The sequence below is a fragment of the Bubalus bubalis genome, chromosome 11, assembly GCF_019923935.1.
Source record: "Bubalus bubalis isolate 160015118507 breed Murrah chromosome 11, NDDB_SH_1, whole genome shotgun sequence".
NCBI lineage: Eukaryota > Metazoa > Chordata > Mammalia > Artiodactyla > Bovidae > Bubalus > Bubalus bubalis.
In genome coordinates, this window is record NC_059167.1 from 76,461,339 (window position 1) to 76,480,698 (window position 19,360).

Genomic DNA, 19,360 nt, shown 5'->3' on the forward strand with positions numbered 1-19,360 from the left:
AGATATAGTATGTATATGATTGATTAATACAGTCATGAGATGAGGTTGGAGATGTTACAAGGGGTCATCTAATAGTGTGGTTTGAAGATTTTATTTTCAGTGCATTGGGAAGCTAACTGAAGTATATGCACAAGAAAAGGGACTGATCTGAGTTTCTTTTTTAAAGAGCACTCTGGCCATGACAGGGATAACACGCTATCTAGAGGCAAGGGTGAAGCAGGAAGCCAGTGAGGACAGTATCACAGTGATCCAGGGAAGGAAAGATGATAGCTTAAATAAGAGAGTGTTAGACACGAGAAAAACTAACAATGATTTCTGATGGAATCAATGTGAGGGTTAAATAATGGAGAAAAACTACACTGACATAAATGTCACCAAAAAAGTTATTCAGCATTCAATTGAAGAGGTCAGTTATATGATTGTTGAGCAGATGCTTACTCCTAAAATGAAATTTCAGGAATACCAACAAAGCAAACCTGGTCAAAAATACTTAACAATTGTTTTTAATTGATCATAATACTTTCCTCTGAATCGGTACAAGAATTATAGACATGCTTTTTTTTTTTTTTTTTTTTTTGCACAGACACAGACTTTGTTAGGACATTTCATAATGAGCATCAGCCTGCAGTGTTAATGTGGAGCAAAGGATTCTGGCAAAGTTAGGGTTAATCCCGGCTGGCAAATCTAGATTTATCTTTAGATTCTAAAATACTTAGAACTCATTAAGGACCTTTTCACATAGCAGAATTATTCTTTTGCGTCCCTAATTTTATTCTTTACTGATCAGTGGGCTCATGCGACTAATATAACTTTGTAAATACACTACAAAAGCCAGGGTAAGAAACAAAAAAAAAGGGTAAATGATTACTGTCATTGATCATGAGTGAAACCGGTACAGACTGACTTAAAAGTCACTCAGATATTATACTCTTCTGCTGTCTTCCTTCAACTCCCCTTTATAAAAAAATAAATGTGTGGTCTCAGAAATTTACTGGACCCCTAGAAAAATGACTTTAAAAGCAGAAGAGAAAAAGTAAATGGAATTGCATGGTATAGGTACCAGAACCCTACCAAATAGAGTCCATTAAATCTTATTCCAGTCCAGTTATATGCTCTAAAAGACAATCTGGCAGATCTGCAAGAATTTATTGGCCTCAAGCATCCCTCATGCGATAGGAATCAGGGAATCCTGTTTAAAATGACCCAGAAAGGGTTTTTAAAGAATATGTATTGTATTATAATCTCTGCCACAGCCTTGTTCCCCTGCCTCCAACCAACACAATTGTATTCCTCCTCCAACACATCATGTAAGCAACCACACCTTTACATGAGAAGGGATGACACCTTGCTGCCACCACCTTTTGCTCCTGATCCTGGAGGTTTCTCAGAAATTGAATATTTCTGGTAGGAAATTACTAGACTTCCTGAGTCCCTGTGTCAAACTTCAAAATGCAAAATATGGGTTTATAATAGAACAAGGGGTAGGGAACATAGATTTTCTTTATATTGCACATTTATACATTATCTTACAGGGTTCTGATTGATTTCAAGATCAGTGTGCAAGATTATTTAATGAAAGTACTCTCACTTAGAACAACAGAAAAAGACATGTTGCAGATATGCAAACTTTAAAAGCTACTCTGCCTTGAGATGCTCCAAGTAGCTACTGGAGGATAAGCAAAATTTTAGTTTTGAATCCTTACAAATCCACTGCTATTTGAATATTTAGAATTCCCCGTTATCAGTAATATTCATAGCTCATATCATTGGGATAGAAATATATCAATAACTGTAGCTTGGAAATTTTCATATCTCTGTTCCAGGTAAGTATAGACCTGTTTCACATGCTCTGTTAATAATTCTTACACACTTGTCCACTGTGAATGACTAGGATTGCCTTTTTAACACAATAGAAATCAAGGCTAATTTCCTCTAGTTGATCTGATGATTGCTATCTGATGATTACAGATGATTAGTGTAAAACATTATGAAATTAATAATTTAAATCATTTAGTTTGAAATAAAGGCTGCTTCAACAGTCACATGAAGAAGTAATTTTAAAAGTTCCATTAATTTATGTTACATGGCAACATAGGTCTGTCCAGTAACTACTTGGAGCATCTCAAGGCAGAGTAGCTTTTAAAGTTTGCATATCTGCAACATGTCTTTTTCTGTTGTTCTAAATGAGAATACTTTTGTTAAATAATCTTGCACATTGATCTTTAAATCAATCAGAACCCTGTAAGATAATGTATTACATGTGCAACATTAGCTTGACTTAACTTCTGGCCCAACTGCAATGATGTCACCTCTTTGAAAAGTGGAATAAATTCATTCCATTTTTGTGACAATAGACCAGTAGGTTGGTTGGTAGATTGATATATAGACTCTATTAAATGTAATACTTGTATGCATGCATGCTAAGTCACTTCAGTCGTGTCTGACTCTTTGTGACCCTATGGACTGTAGCCTGCCAGGCTTCTCTATCCATGAGGATTCTCCAGGCAAGAATACTGGAGTGGATTGCCATGCCCTCCACCAGGGGATCTTCCTGACCCTAGGATTGAGCCCTTGTCTCTTATGTCTCCTGCATTGGCAGACGGGTTCTTTACCACTAGCGCCACCTGGGAAGCCCTAAAGGTAATATATGTATATTCTCTATCAAGTCTATATAATCTTCAAATACCACTACAACACTTTACTAGAAGGGTTTATCTATTCTGACCAGAAATTTTCTGGAATCCAGGATGAAAATATAAATGAGAATAAAGAGGAAACCCAGGTCAATATTTCATCTTTCAAGAAAAAAATTATTGATATATAAGTCCTTATGGGCTTCCCAAGTGGCACTAGTGGTAAAGAACCTGCCGGTCAATGCGGGAGACATAAAAGATGTGGGTTCGATCCCTGGGTTGGGAAGATCGCCTGGAGGAGAGCATGGCAAATCCTAGTATTCTTGCCTAGAGAATTCCGTGGACAGAGGAACCTGGCGGGCTACAGTCCCTAGGGTTGCAAAGAGTTGGACATGACTAAAGTGACTTAGCACTCAGGCATGCAAGTCCTTATATCTTTCCCAAGATGATTTAAGTATAAATCTGAGTCCTCATGTCTCTATACAAACTCATTTGATATTTGCTGGTCCTTTCACAGCTCCCAGATCCATGAAAATCTCCAACACCCCCAACACCTCCAACACCATCACTGGCTTCATCCTCCTGGGCTTCCCTTGCCCCAGGGAGGGGCAAATTCTCCTCTTTGTGCTCTTCTCTGCTCTCTACCTCCTGACCCTCATGGGCAACGGTTCTATCATCTGTGCTGTGCGCTGGGATCAGAGACTCCACACCCCCATGTACATCCTGCTCGCCAACTTCTCCTTCCTGGAGATCTGGTATGTCACCTCCACTGTCCCCAACATGTTGGCCAACTTCCTCTCTGATAACAAGTTCATCTCCTTCTCTGGGTGCCTTCTCCAGTTCTACTTTTTCTTCTCCTTGGGTTCTACAGAAAGCTTTTTCTTGGCTATTATGGCATTTGATCGATACCTTGCCATCTGCCGACCTCTACAGTACCCCACCATCATGACTGGACGTCTCTGCACCAATTTTGTGATCAGCTGCTGGGTACTTGGTTTTCTCTGGTTTTTGATTCCCGTCATCATCATCTCCCAAATGTCTTTCTGTGGATCTGGGATCATTGACCACTTCCTGTGTGACCCAGGTCCTCTTCTAGCACTCACCTGCAAAAAAGCTCCTGTGATGGAGCTTGTCTTCTCCACTCTAAGTCCTATTCCCCTCATAGCTCTTTTTCTCTTCATCATGGGGTCCTATGCTTTGGTCATAAAAGCTGTACTGAAACTTCCTTCAGCAGCTGGATGAAGGAAGGCTTTCTCCACCTGCGGGTCTCATCTGACTGTGGTTTCACTGTTCTATGGTTCAGTAGTGGTCATGTATGGGAGCCCAGCATCTGAGCATGGTGCTAGAATGCAGATGACTGTGACTCTGTTTTATTCTGTTGTCACCCCACTTCTTAATCCAATAATCTATAGTCTTAGGAACAAAGATATGAAAAAGGCCCTGAAGAAATTTCTGAGACTATAAAACTATTAACCAAAAAGACTCTTTAGCAAGTAGAACCCAAATTTTTATTTACTAATTTGCAAACTTTTATAAATATTCTATTTAACTTATTTTCAGGTTAAAAACATTATTCAGAAAATTTTTCATTCGAGTATTGACCAAAATCTCAGTATCTTGTGAGCATGTTGTCTGTTGATTTTTTCTTCTCTTGGTTCCTGATCATTTGTCCTGTTTCTTCATATGCTTCCATATTTTTAATTGAATGCTGCACATTATATTTTTGACATTGTAAAGATAATGGATATAGTAATGCAACAAAGGTTAAATTTTCCCCAAGTAGCAGATAGAGTAAAAACAGATGAGTTTGATCCCATTTAAGGATTCATGTTGTAAAAATAACCTAAACCACTTTTGCTCTTATTTCTGGGATGTGACTCTTACTCAGGAATATGACCTTTCTAAGATCTCAGCTGCAAACCTGGACTGTTTTTAGGATACCTCCACCTTAGCAATCCCTGAATTCCTATTTTTGTACTCTGAAAAATCACGACTCCTAAAACATCTGGTCAGCTCTTTAGACTCCCAATTTCTGCTTTCTGCTAGATTTTTTTAAAATCTCATCTTGTATCTAAATGGCTGGGTGAGAAATCCAAAATGCCTTGAGAGGAAATTATAGTACCCTTTGATCTTCCTTCTCTGTGGTCCTCCTTTTCCAGAATTTGTTTCTCAAACCCCAAGTGCCTTACTGGCCATAGCATCAAACCTTTATTTCCTCAGTTCAGTCTGAGGAGAATCTACTGCTTTTTGCTGAGACAGTATTCTTCCTTCACCCCAATCTTTCCCATATGCCTTCCTACCTACATTTTCCTGCCCTACTGATTGCTATTCCTCAGGGGAAAACCCCCAAGGTGAATGTGGAACTCATCTCCTTGTTGCTCCCTTCTTGGAATTGTATCCCCTGAAGTCTTTTCTGTGTTAACTGCTTTCTAGTGCCTTAGAATGTTCTTTTTATGTATTTTGTCAAGGTTTTATAGTTATTTTTTGTAGAATGGTTAGTTTAATGCAAGCTGTTTAGTCATGACCATAGTCAGAGATTCTTGTATTTTATATTTAAATTCCAGACATTCTCATTACTATTCTCAGTTTCAGAAGATGATCTTGTACCATAAATATGCAAAAACCCACAAAACAAAAAACAGTGAACACAGGGACTGGTACAAACGCAAATCTAGGAAGTAGATCTGCTTTTTTTCAATGCAGGCAGCTCCAGATTCCTGGGGCAGAGGCGATGGTTGGGGGGAGGGGAAGGGCAGTTTACTTACAGTAAGATATGAAAAAGCAGAACCACAGAGAACAGATTTAGGCCATTTTTTCATTGGTATATAGTTGATTTGCAATCTTATATCAGTTTCAGGTGTACAGCATAGAAATTCAGTATTTTTACAGATTACACTATAAAACTACTGCACATTTCACTCATTGTTCAAACTACTGCACAACTGCACTCACTTCACATGCTAGCTGAGTAATGCTCAAAATTCTTCAAGCCAGGCTTCAACAGTTCATGAATCAAGAACTTTCAGATGTTCAAGCTGGACTTAGAAAAGGCAGAGGAACTAGAGATCAAATTGACAACATACACTGGATCATAGAAAAAGCAAGAGAATTCTAGAAGAACACCTACTTCTGCTTCATTGACTACGCCAAAGCCTTTGACTGTGTGGATCACAACAAACTCTGGAAAATTCTGAAAGAGATGGGAATACCAGACCACCTGACCTGCCTCCTGCAAAACCCATATGCAGGTCCAGAAGTAACAGTTAGAGCTGGATATGTAACGGACTGGTTCCAAAAGATGAATAATCAATGGTGGCCAGGACATGGGAACATTTGTACACTGTTGGTAGGAATATAAACTGGTGCAGCCACTATAGAAAACAGTATGGAGGGAGTCTCAAAAACTAAAAATTGAACTACCATATGATCTTGCAATTCTACTCCTGGGTGTTTATCTGAAGAAAATGAAGACACTAATTCAAAAACATAAATTCACCCAAATGTTCTTGGCAGCAATATTTACATGAGCCATGATATGGTAGTAGCCTAAGTGTTTATGATGTACAGATGAATGAATAAAGAAGATAAAAGGTGTGTGTGTGTGTGTATAGAATAGAATACTATTCAGCTAAAAATAGAATGAAATTTTGTCATTCATAACAACATAGATGGACCTGGAGGATATTATGCATAATAACTCAGAGAAAGACAAATACTGAGTATTATCATACATATCTGGAATCCCAAAACTAAAACAAATGAATGAATATTTTGAGTGAATGTAAAAAAACAGAAACACATTCATGCATTTGGAGAACAAACTAGTGGTTACCAGTGAGGAAAGGGAAGAGGGAGGTTATTAATAGGTACACACTACTATGTATAAAATAAGCTACAAGAATATATTGTACAGCACAAGGAGTATCGCCAATATTTTATAACAACTTTACATGGAGTATATTATATTAAAAATACTCAATCATGATGTTGTTCACCTGAAACTAATATTATAAATCAACAGTACGTCAACTTTAAAAATGGGATGTGAAGGGAAAAAAAAAGAAAATGACTTGGCTCTCATAGCCAGAACCAGAAAAACAGTAGCTGGATCTTTTCCCAATATATAATAAATGCTTATTATTATAATTATCAAACAAGAGAAAAAATATAAAAATATTTAAAATTAAAAGTTATCTAAACCCATCACCCTCAGGTAAACACCATTAATATTTAAGTGAACAATCTTTCATGTATTATTTTATACCCATACACACACTCATAGAAGTTGATTTTATACAATCGGATATTGTACATGCTGTTTTTATGACAGACTCCTTTATTTTTTTCCTTCCCACTCCCTACTACCATCACTTCACCCACAATCTAGTTTTCACACATCCCGTCTCTACTAGATCAACAGTAATAACGACCTAGTATGTGTGCTTCATACTATTCTCCAAGATCCTAATTATATAAAAATATTTAATTATATAGAAGGATTTTTTCATTATCTTTCAAAAATCAAATCATTATTATATAGGTTTCCATACAAAGTGCTTTTACATTTAGCCTTATAGTATGCAATTATCTCCAAGTTTGATACCTGGGTCAGAAAGATTCCCTAAGGAAGGAAATGGCAACCTACTCCAATTATCTTACCTGGGAAATCCCAAGGAGAGAAGAGTCTAGTGAGCTACAGTCCATGGGCTCACAAAGTAGTCAGACATGACTTAGTGACTAAACAACAGCATTAAGCATACCGCATATGTTCATTTTCTATAGTAGACTAGAGATATATAATTAATAAAACCAGTCTTCTACGGGACGCTTCTATAGGAAGAGCTATTCATGAGTTTTGGTTAATACTAATTCCATAAAAGACATGACTGAGAACAAGTTTCATATACTTACTGAGAAGGTTTTCATTGAGGAAATTTAAGATTAAAGTCTTTATATAGGTATCATGATAATCAGGTAAATTATTGTCTGCATTTCTACTAAATGCAGCTAACTCGCAATGTGCCTGAAATGAACTTCTACTTTAGCCATTCAAGAATTGTACAGCCTCGGGTGTACATGTGTTCCCCACACACGTGTATACCCATGTACATCCTTTATCAAAATAAAAAAATTTAAAACTCAAAAAAAAAAAAAAAAGAATTGTACAGCCTCAAGTACACCATCAGTATCTTTTTATAAATGAGGTAACTAAGCCTTGATTGAGTAAGTAAGTTTACCAAACAGTTAAGAGCGTTGGAACCAGGTTGAATTAAAGAACTATGACTCCAGAAACCATACTATAAACTGTTATGCTATAGTGTCTCCTGATGTTAGGTTATCATATGTAAGCTTTCAAGTTAAGCATTTTATATACACTATCTTTTTTAGTCTTCATTATAGCATTATATGAGCCATTACTATTTCACCTGTTTTACAGAATAGAAAACTAAGGCCTGGAGAGAACAGATAACAATTTGCCAGTAATGCAGTCTAATAACAACTCAGAAAGCAGAGATTCAACCAAGTCTCTCTGAGTCCAAAACTCACATTCTTCATCGTTATTAATTTGTTGTAAGAGAGTTTTATATATATACATATATATGCTATTGAGTGAAAGTGGGAAAAATTCCCCTTGTGCCTCTACAGCTGAATAATATTCAGCTATTAGGAAGAGTTTATGGGGAAAGGCTGATAAGAACTTAGTGAATAAGTACAGTTGTTGTTTAGTCGCTAAGTTGTGTCCAACTCTTTGCAAGCCCATGGGCTGTAGCCCTCCAGGCTCCTTGTCCATGGGATTTCCCAGGCAAGAATACTGGAGTGGGTTGCCATTTCCTTCTACAAGGAATTTTCCTGCATTGGCAGGCTGATTCTTTCCTGCTGAGCCACAATTAGGAAGTATTTATGGGAAATGGCTGATAAGAACTTAGTGAATTAGTATAGTATAATATTATAAATACAACATGTGCAGAAAAGTTAAATCCAGTCTTCAGAAAACAACACAAAAAAAGTATAAAAATACTTTAAATGGCAATGTTTGAGTAGTAATGTGGAGGTCTTTTTCTATTTTGTTTTTTTTTTTCCCAATTTTATGCTTTATTGTCAAATGCTGCAATATTAAGTATTGAGTGCCCATGACTTAATGATAGTTTGACCTGTGATTTTTCAACTTTATAACTGCATGAAAGCAATATTCATTTAGTAGAAACCTTACTTTGAATTTTTAATTATGGTCTTTTCCCAGGCTAGTGATACACGGTAAGATACTCTGTCGTGATGCTGGGCATCAGCAGCACATGACAGCTCCCAATCGGGCACGTAATCACAAGGGTAAATAACCATGTTGTACTGATAAACCATCCTGTTTTTTCATGTTTAATACAGGAAGAAAATTCTTGAAATTTATATGGAAACAAAAAAGGCTATGCATAGCCAAAGCAATCTTGAGAAAGAATAACAGAGCTGGAGGAATCCGACTTCTTGACCTCAGACTGGAGTACAAAGCTACAGTAACCGAGACAGTATGGTGCTGGTACAAAAATAGAAATATAGATCAACGGAACAGGATAGAAAGCTCAGAAATAAATCCACACACCTATGGTCATTAATCTAAGACAAAGGACAAATGACTATATAGTGAAGGAAAGACATTCTCGTCAATAAATGGTGCTGAGGAAACTGGACAGTTACATGCAAAAAAAATGCAATTAGAACATTCTTTAACAACATACAGAAAAATAAATTCAAATGGACTAAAGACCTAAATGTAAGACCAAATACTATAAATCTCTTACAGGAAAACATAGGCAGAACTCTGACATAAAATGCAGAATATCTTTTTCACACCATCTCCCAGAGTAATGAGAATGAAAACAAAAAAAAACTAATGGGACCCAATTAAACTCAAAAGCTTTTGCACAGCAACAGAAACCATAAGCAAATTAAAAAAAAAAACTCACAGAATAGGAGAAAATATTTGCAAATGATGCCAACAACAAAGGATTAGTCATCAAAAATTAAAAACAGCTCATGCAGCTCAATATCATGAAAAAAAAAAAACAATTAAAAAAATGGGCAGAGGACATAAATGGATAGGTATCTATACAAAAAAGACACACAAAAGGCCAAGAAGCACATGAAAAGATGCTCAACATTGCTAGCTATTAGAGAAATTTAAATCAAAACTCTGATGAGATGTTACCTCATATCAGTCAGTAGGCCATCACCACCAAAAATCCAAAAACAATATATGCTGAAGGAGGTGTGGAGGAAACCGAACCCTCCTACACTGTTGGTGGAATGTAAATTGGTACAGCCATTATGAGAACAATACGGAGGTTCCTTAAAAACTGAAAATAGAGCTACCATCAGTTCAGTTCATTTGCTCAGTTGTGTCCAACTCTTTCCAACCCCATGAATTGCAGCACGCCAGGCCTCCCTGTCCAACACCAACTCCCGAAGTTTACCCAAACTCATGTCCATCAAGTCAGTGATGCCATCCAGCCATCTCATCCTCTGTCGTCCCCTTCTCCTCCAGCCCCCAATCCCTCCCCGCATCAGGGTCTTTTCCTATGAGTCAACTCTTCACATGAGGTGGCCAAAGTATTGGAGTTTCAGCTTCAACATCAGTCCTTCCAATGAACACCCAGGACTGATCTCTTTTAGGGTGGAGTGATTGGATCTCCTTGCAGTCCAAGGGACTCTCAAGAGTCTTCTCCAACACCACAGTTCAAAAGCATCAATTCTTTGGTGCTCAGCTTTCTTCACAATCCAACTCTCACATCCATACATGACCACTGGAAAAACCATAGCCTTGACTAGACAGACCTTGTTGGCAAAGTAATGTCTCTGCTTTTGAATATGCTATCTAGGGTGGTCATAACTTTCCTTCCAAAGAGTAAGCGTCTTTTAATTTCATGGCTGCAATCACCATCTGCAGTGATTTTGGAGCCCAAAAAAATAAAGTCTGACGCTGTTTCCACTGTTTCCCCATCTATTTCCCATGAAGTGATGGGACCGGACGCCATGATCTTAGTTTTCTGAATGTTGAGCTTTAAGCCACTTTTTCACTCTCCTCTTTCACTTTCATCAAGAGGCTTTTTAGTTCCTCTTCTCTTTCTGCCATAAGGGTGGTGTCATCTGCATATCTGAGGTTATTGATATTTCTCCAGGGAATCTTGATATGATCCAGTAATTCCATTCCAGGGCATATATCCTGAGAAAAATATGGCTCAAAAGGATTCATGTACACCAATGTTCATTAAAGTGCTGCTTACAATAGCCAAGACATGGAAGCAACCTAAATGTCTATCAACAGATGAATGGATAAAGTAAACATGATATGCATATACAATGGAATATTACTCAGCCATTAAAAAGAAGGAACCAATGCCATCTGAAGCAACATGGATAAATCTGAAGATTATCATAGTAAGTGAAGTAAGTCTTACAGAGAAAGACAAATGTCACATGATATTGCTTATATGTGAAAATTTTTTTTAAATGATACAAATGAACTTATTTACAAAACAGACACAGATTCACAGACCTAGAGAATGAATTTATGATTACCAGGGCAGAAGGGTGGCAGGCAGGGATAGACTGGGAGTTTGGGATTAACATGTACACACTGCTATATTTAAAATAGATAACCAGCAAGGACCTACTGTATAGCACAGGAAACTCTGAATATTCTGTAATAACCTATATAGAAAAAGAATTTTTAAAAGAAAAGATATATGTATTTGTATAACTGAATCACTTTGCTGTATACCTGAACTAACACAACATCATTAACCAACTATGTTTCAATATAAAATAAAAATTTTTTAAATAATTTTGTGAGAAACTGAGCTGAGGGGGAAAATGACAGGAGAGGTTTTTAAAAATAAGGCAAAGAGAACATTTAGTGAGTTAGCTCTTTACTTCTGCATGAATAAATAATCTCCTGAGATCCTCACTTCACAGGGCTTAACTCTCACACTAGTAGTCATCAATGCAGAGGGTTCTTGCCTGCTTTTCAGAGGGTAAGATAATATTCACCCAACAAAAATATATGATCTTCCCCTGTGTGTCTAAGCAATTTGATGTAACTGTTGACACAAGGACTTCTACAGGAAATACTGGAGAAAGGGTAAAAATATAAAAATTTAACAACAACAGTGGTAACAATAGCAATAGGTTAAGGCTCCAGTGCAAAAGTTTTTATTTGGCAATTTTGAATCTCATGGTGTGGACAGAGGGAAACAACAAAGCTATTCAAACAAGGAAGTGAAATGACCGGATAAGTCTTTGACGTGAAAATCCTTCACAAATTGAAGGGAAAGGGACAAGAAGTGGATTATGCTAAGACATCTGTACCTCCATCAAGATGAGGAAGCTTAGATCCAACTCCCTGATGCAATCCCTGAGTAGAGCTAAGGAATGTTCTGCTCTGGCCTCTCTCAGACCTGACAAGTGGACCCTCAAAACATCTGCTTGACACTCACAGGGCTCAAGTACAAGTGAGAAAGGAAAGATCTATAAAACAACCAGGGAGGCCCTGGAAGGGGATGGATTCCTGGGGCAACTAGCTGCACAGCCCTCTATGGCTGAGGTCACATCATACCTTCAGCCACCTATCTTTTCTTTCTAGAAAATTAAAGGAGGCTCTGTTTCCAAAACTCATAATTGATTGATAGCATTCACTAGAGGCCCAGGAACAGTTTCTTACATCATGGCCACCACACTGTGTTATTTTTATAGCCTTTCCTTTAACACTCGATAGGCAATCCGAGTTGTCTTACACATGGATGAAATCTCTTGCCATCCCTGAGAATTGGGAGGCTTTAAAAAGTAACATTTTCCACTCTACTGGGAGTCAAAGGTAAAACAGAACGATCAGAGTCTCCAGAGAAGGCAGGCCCCAGAGGAAGGGAATAACTAGTAAAGAACATTCTCCTAACACAGACCTTCTTCTAGAAGTGGTAAATTGATCCTCATGGATCCTCACTCCCTGGAGCCTCTGCTTAGAATCTCTCCATCCTCCAGCAGACACAGAAAGATTGTCACCTTATTTCTACTGCTTCACTGCTTGATGGTTTCTGTAGAGAAGACCAACCTTCCTCTCCAGAAAGACCAGACATTCAGAGAAACTTCAGGTCTGGATTGCCCTCTTTGTCCATATTCTTAGAGGAGAAAGTAAATATTAAAAAGTTAGAAAAACTACTACCCTCTAAATAAGAGTTCCTTTACTTTGCTTTAGCTATATATGATATTGAAAGAAAGTGAAGGTGAAAGTGAAGTCACTCAGTCATGTCCGACTCTTTGCGACCCCATGGACTATAGCCCACCAGGCTCCTCCGTCCATGGGATTCTCCAGGCAAGAATACTGGAGTGGGTTGCCATTTCCTTCTCCAGGGGATCTTCCGGACCCAGGGATCAAGCCCAGGTCTCCCGCATTGCAGGCAGATGCTTTAACCTCTGAGCCACCAGGGAAGCATATTGGCTAAAAAGTTCATCCAGGTCTTGTATGTTATATCTTTTGTGTGTGTGTGTGTGTGTGTGTGTGTGTGTGTGTGTGTGTGCGCATGTGCACATGCGCACTCAGTTGTATCTAACTCTTTGCGACCCTATGGACTGTAGCCTGTCAGGCTCCTCTGTCCATGAGATTCTCCAGACAAGAATACTGGAGTGGGCTCACACTTCTTTCTCCAGGGAATCTTCCCGATCCAGGGATTAAACTCAGGTCTCCTGCACTGCATGGGGCAGGTGTGCTATCTCCTGACCAAACGAAATGAAATAGACGGATGTGCTATTGCGATAGCAGGCCAATAATGCTTCCACCCCATTGTGCTGCCTTAAACCAGCCCTGAGGAAAAAGTAAAATATCAGAGAAATGTCTTTCCTTCATTTTATATAGTATAGCTGATGACCTGACTATTCAAGATTGAGTTTAACCCAACCTTTCCAAGATATAATGCAGGTAAGTATGTAGTTTTTCTTGTTTGGCTTTGTTAATGACTCAGTCCAAACATCCTGTATACATCACACAGCTTTGACACCACTATTTGAATATTCCCACTCTTTCTGCCACAGCACTTTCTACAACTAATTCAGGGGACACTTTCTGCCTCTCTAGACAGCTCCAGTGTCCCCTTTGTGCCAGGTGAAACCACAGCTACTCTGTACAGAGGAGGAAATTAATTAAGGGTAAGTAACAAACAATACAATCTTGTTAGAAATATTTTTTTTCATCCATAGTCAATTTAGTTAAGTTGAGCATGAAATGATGATGGCACACACAGAATCTTTTTTCACATCTTTCTTATTTTCTAGGGCATATTGTCAGGCTCTCAAAGTAAAACTGCCCCGAGAGGGAACTGGCCTGGATCTTTTCCCTTCTTGTAGAAGTGAAAATCTATCCAACTGATTTTCTCATGTAAGAGATAGATGTAACTACAATATCACTTCTAGATCTTATAGATCTCACAGCCTTGATATCATGTGTACTTGCAGTATACTTGGAATAGGAGTAAGCATGCTATAATGAAAAGTAATTAAAAATCATACAGTACTATTCCTTTCTCATATAAAGAAAAGAAAGCTAAAAAGAACAGAGTTGTGGTTGCCAAGGGGGAAGAGGGAGAGAGAGGCATGGGCAGTAGATACCGCCCATGTTTGGGGTTAGTAGATACAAACTATTACATTTAGAATGGGTAAACAAAATGGAACAAATTTTTCAAGCAACGGAAAAACAATAAGGTCCTATTGTGTAGCACAGGGAACTATATCCATTATGGAAAAGAACATTAAAGAGAACGTATGTATGTGTATAACTGAGTGACTTTGCTGTACAGCAGAAATTAGCACAACACTGTAAATCAACTATACTTCAATTAAAAATAAAGAATAAAAATTTTAAAAATTAAGAAAACAAAGTTTATAGACAATAGAAGACTCCACTAGAGCCAACAAGCTACTTTGTTATGAGGCTGAACCCTAGAATTTCCTCCCATCTTCCTCCTCTCCTATTTTAACATCCACAACTGGGGGGCCATAATTATCTCCAGAAACAGAGAGTAAGCCACTTGTGTTGGGACATGGTCTTCCACACAGAACATTAGCTTCCAATACTTCTTTGAATGGATTCATCTCAAGTCTGGGCCAGCACTCTCATTACCTAGATCACTTGGAGCCTGTTCCTGTATAATTCATTTCCTAAGATTTCATCTCACAAGCTATTTGAAGCTCAAATGAAGTAACTGGTAAATATTTCTATAGTATCTGTCTATATTCTCTACATTGTTCACAATGTAGACAGTCATTTCTTTAAAAAAATGTTTACAAAGTACATACCCTCTTCCTCATAGTATGCTGAGCAGTAGGAATTAAGAGTGACCATGAAGGCCAACAACAAGAAAGACACTTAGTCAGGAAAGTACTGCTGCTTCTAGAAACTGAAAGAAGGCCAATGTTATATTACTGAAGTATCGTGTGGAGGAAGGAGGCAGTGCATGCATGTGTGTGTGTGTGTGTGTGTGTGTAAAGAAACAGAAAGAGAAACGCAATCCTGATGACTTTGGAAACTGAATTTTTGTAATTAAACTGATCCAAAAAAAAATCTGTGAGAGTCTAACAGGCTGATTCCAGCTGCCCTCTAGAGGTCTCCTCCATTTCTAATAAGGTCACACCATGGACCAAAGAGTTTCCATTATTCTACAGTAAAATGAATGTCTTTGCTTTCCTGTCTCTATAAATGTATTGACCAGGGCTCAGCAAATTATGGCAATAAGTCAAATATGGCCTGCTTTTGTATAGCCAGTGAGCTAAGAATTTTTACTTTTTAATTTAAATTTAAAAATCCATAGAAAACTAATGTATATTTGCTGACCCTTGGTGCAGAGTATTACAAAATGAGTCCCTCTCTACTGTTATGCTGCCTAGCGTAGGTATTATAGTCCAAACACATGCAGCTTGCAGTAGGATCAGTAGAGCACAGGGTATGGAATACATCCTGCTACCCCACTGTTTGTTGAAACCTGTTTTATATTTGCAATGTTTATGTTAGTATAGGGTGTGTATATCTCCCTTACACACAGAGTGTGTGTTTCTGTGTACATGCGTGTGCATGAGAGACACAGAAAAAGTATGTTTGACTAACAGAATCATGAGGAGAGTTTGGAGATATGAATAAGGGTCAATTCAAAGACCCTAGTTTGAACATTTGTTTGATCCTAAGTGCATTGGGAAGCTATTTGAAATTTGTGTGATCTGATTTTCTTTTTTTTTAAGAGTCATTCTGGCCATGGTATGGATCACAAATTGTAGAGAGACACAGATGAGAAACAAGAAATCCAGTTAGGACAGTATCACAGTGGTCCAGTGAAGAAAAGAAGATGATGGCTTGAATTAGAGAGAGGTGAATGGGCATGAAACTTATTTTAGAGACAGACTAACAGAAATTGCTGATGAATTAGATGTGAGGGTAAAGGAAAGGGAAGAAATACTACACTGAAATGTTTCATCAGAAATAAATAAATAAATAAGTTCTTAAATATTTAATCTGAAGGGTCATTTATTAGATTAAACAGATGCTTACCCTTAAATGAAATTTCAGGAACCCCAGCAGAACAACCCTGGTCAAAAATACCTAAGCATTATAAGTAACAATTGTTTTTAATTGAACATCAAAAAAGCTACCTTCCTCTGAATTAGTACTGGACTTACAATCATTTTTAGAAACCATAAACGACCTTTATACGCAGCAGAATTATTCTTTTCTGTCCCTATTTTTCTGAGAAATTAGATAGGCGGTAGGATGGTAGGTAGCTAGGTAGGTAGCTAGGTAGGTAGGTAGATAGATAGATAGTCAGACAGATTCTCTATTAAGAACAAAGTCTAATGTTCAAATACCTCTACCACACTTTCCTTCAAGAGTTTACCAACTCTGATCAAATATTTTCTTGAATCCATGATGAAAATGTGAACAAGAATAGTTAACCCAGTTTACAAGGGAAAAATTAGCTACTAATATATAAATCCCTACTTACTTTTCCAAGATGATTTAAATATAAATTTGGGTCCTGATATCTCTATACAAACTCATTTGATATTTGCTGGTTCTTTCACAGCTCACAGACACATGCAAATCTCCAACACCTTCAACAACTCCAGCACCATCACTGGCTTCATCCTCCTGGGCTTCCCTTGCCCCAGGGAGGGGCAGATTCTCCTCTTTGTGCTCTTCTCTGCTGTCTACCTCCTGACCCTCATGGGCAACGGTTCTATCATCTGTGCTGTGCACTGGGATCAGAGACTCCACACCCCCATGTACATCCTGCTCGCCAACTTCTCCTTCCTGGAGATCTGGTATGTCACCTCCACTGTCCCCAACATGTTAGCCAACTTCCTCTCTGACAACAAGCTCATCTCCTTCTCTGGGTGCTTTCTCCAGTTCTACTTTTTCTTCTCCCTGGGTTCTACAGAATGCTTTTTCTTGGCTATTATGGCATTTGATCGATACCTTGCCATCTGCTGGCCTCTACACTACCCCACTCTCATGACTGGACATCTCTGTGCCAATCTCGTGATCAGCTGCTGGGTATTTGGTTTCCTCTGGTTCTTGATTCCCATTATCATCATCTCCCAAATGTCTTTCTGTGGATCTGGGACCATTGACCACTTCCTGTGTGACCCAGGTCCTCTTCTAGCTCTCACTTGCAAAAAAGCTCCTGTGATAGAGCTTGTCTTCTCCACTTTAAGTCCTGTGCCCCTCATCATTCCTTTTCTCTTCATCATGGGGTCTTATGCTCTGGTCCTGAGAGCTGTATTGAAAGTCCCTTCAGCAGCTGGGCGAAAAAAGGCTTTCTCCACCTGTGGGTCTCATCTGGCTGTGGTTTCACTGTTTTATGGCTCAGTCCTTGTAATGTATGGGAGTCCAACATCTGAGCATGAAGGTGGAATGCAGAAGATTGTGACTCTGTTTTATTCTGTTGTGACGCCACTTCTTAACCCTGTAATATATAGTCTTAGAAACAAAGATATGAAAAAGGCTCTGCAGAAATTTCTTAGACTATAAAAAGTGTTAATCAAAAGAGTTCTTGAGCAATTAGAGACCTAAATTGTGTTTAGGTCTCAAAAAACCTCATTTTCAGGTTTAAAGAAAAATGTGGGGATATTTTTCAGATAATCATTCATCCTAATATTGACTAAAATCTCAGTCACCTGTAAACACGTATCTGTTGCTTATTTATTCTCTTGGTTCTTGCTCATTTGTCTTGCTTCTTTTGTGTGTGTGTGTGTGTGTGTGTGTCCTGTTTCTCATTTTTTACCAAATGCTGAACATTACATTTTAAAATTTTTTAAATAATGTAGTAAAGAAAGTTTTCTTTTACCAGAAGATAGAGTAAAGCAGATCACTTTGATCTCATTTAAGGAGTATTTATTTTAAGGTGTAATAAAAACAGTCTAAACCAGCTTTGCTCTTATTTCTCGGATGTGATCCTTGGTCAGTAACATGAGCATTCTGAGATTTCAGTCGCACACCTGAGCTGTTTTCAGGACACCTCCACCTTAGAGAGCCCTGACTTTCTATTCCTAGATTCTGAAACCCATGACTCCTAAGCCCTCTGCTCAGCTCTTTAAACTCCCAGTTTCTTCTTTCCGCTAGACTTCTTGAAATCTCATCTTGCACATGAATGACTGAGAAATCAAAAAATGCCTAGAAAGGAAACTACCTCACATTTTGACCCTCACTTCTCCGTGGTCCTCCTGTCTCCAGTATTTTTCCTCAAACACCAGTTTCTCTGGCAGCCACAAACACCAAATCCCTTATACCCTTAGTTCAATGAAACTACTGCTTTCTGCTGAGACTTTATTCTTCCTTCTCACTGTTCTTTCTCAGATACTTCCATGTCCCCATACTCCCCAACCCAGTGATTGTCATCCTAGGGGAGAAACACTCAAGGTAAATGTGGAGCTCCTCTTCTTATTCCTCCCTTCCCTGGAATTTTAGCCCCTGAAGTCATGTCTGTGGACTTCTCTCTAGTGCCTTCAAAGGCTTGTTTTATGTAATTTCTCCAGATTTTGTAGTTACTTTCAGTAGAAGGGTAAGTTTAATCCAAGCTGATTAGCCATGACTATAACCAAAAGTTGTTTTCTATTATCTCTAAGTTCCATACTTTCTCACTTCTCCCCTCACTTTCGGAAGATGATCTTGTAGCATAATCATGCAAAAACCCACAAATCAGAGACAAGTGAATACAGGGACTGGTATAAACATGCAAAGGCCTGATTTTCTTTTCACTGCAAGCACCTCCAGATTCTTGAGTGTTCTACCCTGCAAACAAGGTGGGCAAGGAGAAGGGTTGATTTCAATAAAATAAGGAAAACCAGTAACCCAGAGACAAATTTAGGCCTAATTCTTTTAAGAGAGAGGTGCTCAGGAATTGTTCAGGTCAGGTCAGTTCAGTTCAGCCGCTCAGTCGAGTCCAACACTTTGTGACCCCATGGACTGCAGCACACCAGGCCTCCCTGTCCATCACCAACTCTCAGAACTTAGTCAAACTCATGTCCATTGAGTCATTGATGTGATCCAACCATCTCATCCTCTGTCGTCTCCTTCTCCTCCTGCCTTCAACCTTTCCCAGTATCAGGGTCTTTACAAATGAGTCAGTTCTTTGCATCTGGTGACAAAGGATTGGAGTTTCATCTTCAGCATCAGTCCTTCTAATGAATATTCAGGACTGATT

The 19,360-nt window shown here is 38.4% G+C and overlaps 2 protein-coding genes across 2 annotated transcripts; both read left to right on the forward strand.

Moving 5' to 3' along the window:
- Positions 1-3,080: 3,080 nt before the first annotated feature.
- On the forward strand, positions 3,081-4,097 carry LOC102407483 (olfactory receptor 11G2-like). The gene is given in 1 exon segment (XM_045162156.1): positions 3,081-4,097. A coding segment is annotated over 1 exon segment (936 nt). The 5' UTR covers positions 3,081-3,161.
- A 12,563-nt stretch (positions 4,098-16,660) lies between these two features.
- On the forward strand, positions 16,661-17,746 carry LOC102407811 (olfactory receptor 11G2-like). The gene has a single exon (XM_006048359.4). It carries the CDS (start codon positions 16,753-16,755, stop codon positions 17,686-17,688), a length of 936 nt encoding a protein of 311 aa, XP_006048421.2. The 5' UTR covers positions 16,661-16,752; the 3' UTR covers positions 17,689-17,746.
- Positions 17,747-19,360: the final 1,614 nt, after the last annotated feature.

Excerpts from the sequence above, each read along its gene's own strand:
- LOC102407811 (XM_006048359.4), top strand. The coding sequence starts at position 16,753 with ATGCAAATCTCCAACACCTTCAACAACTCCAGCACCATCACTGGCTTC.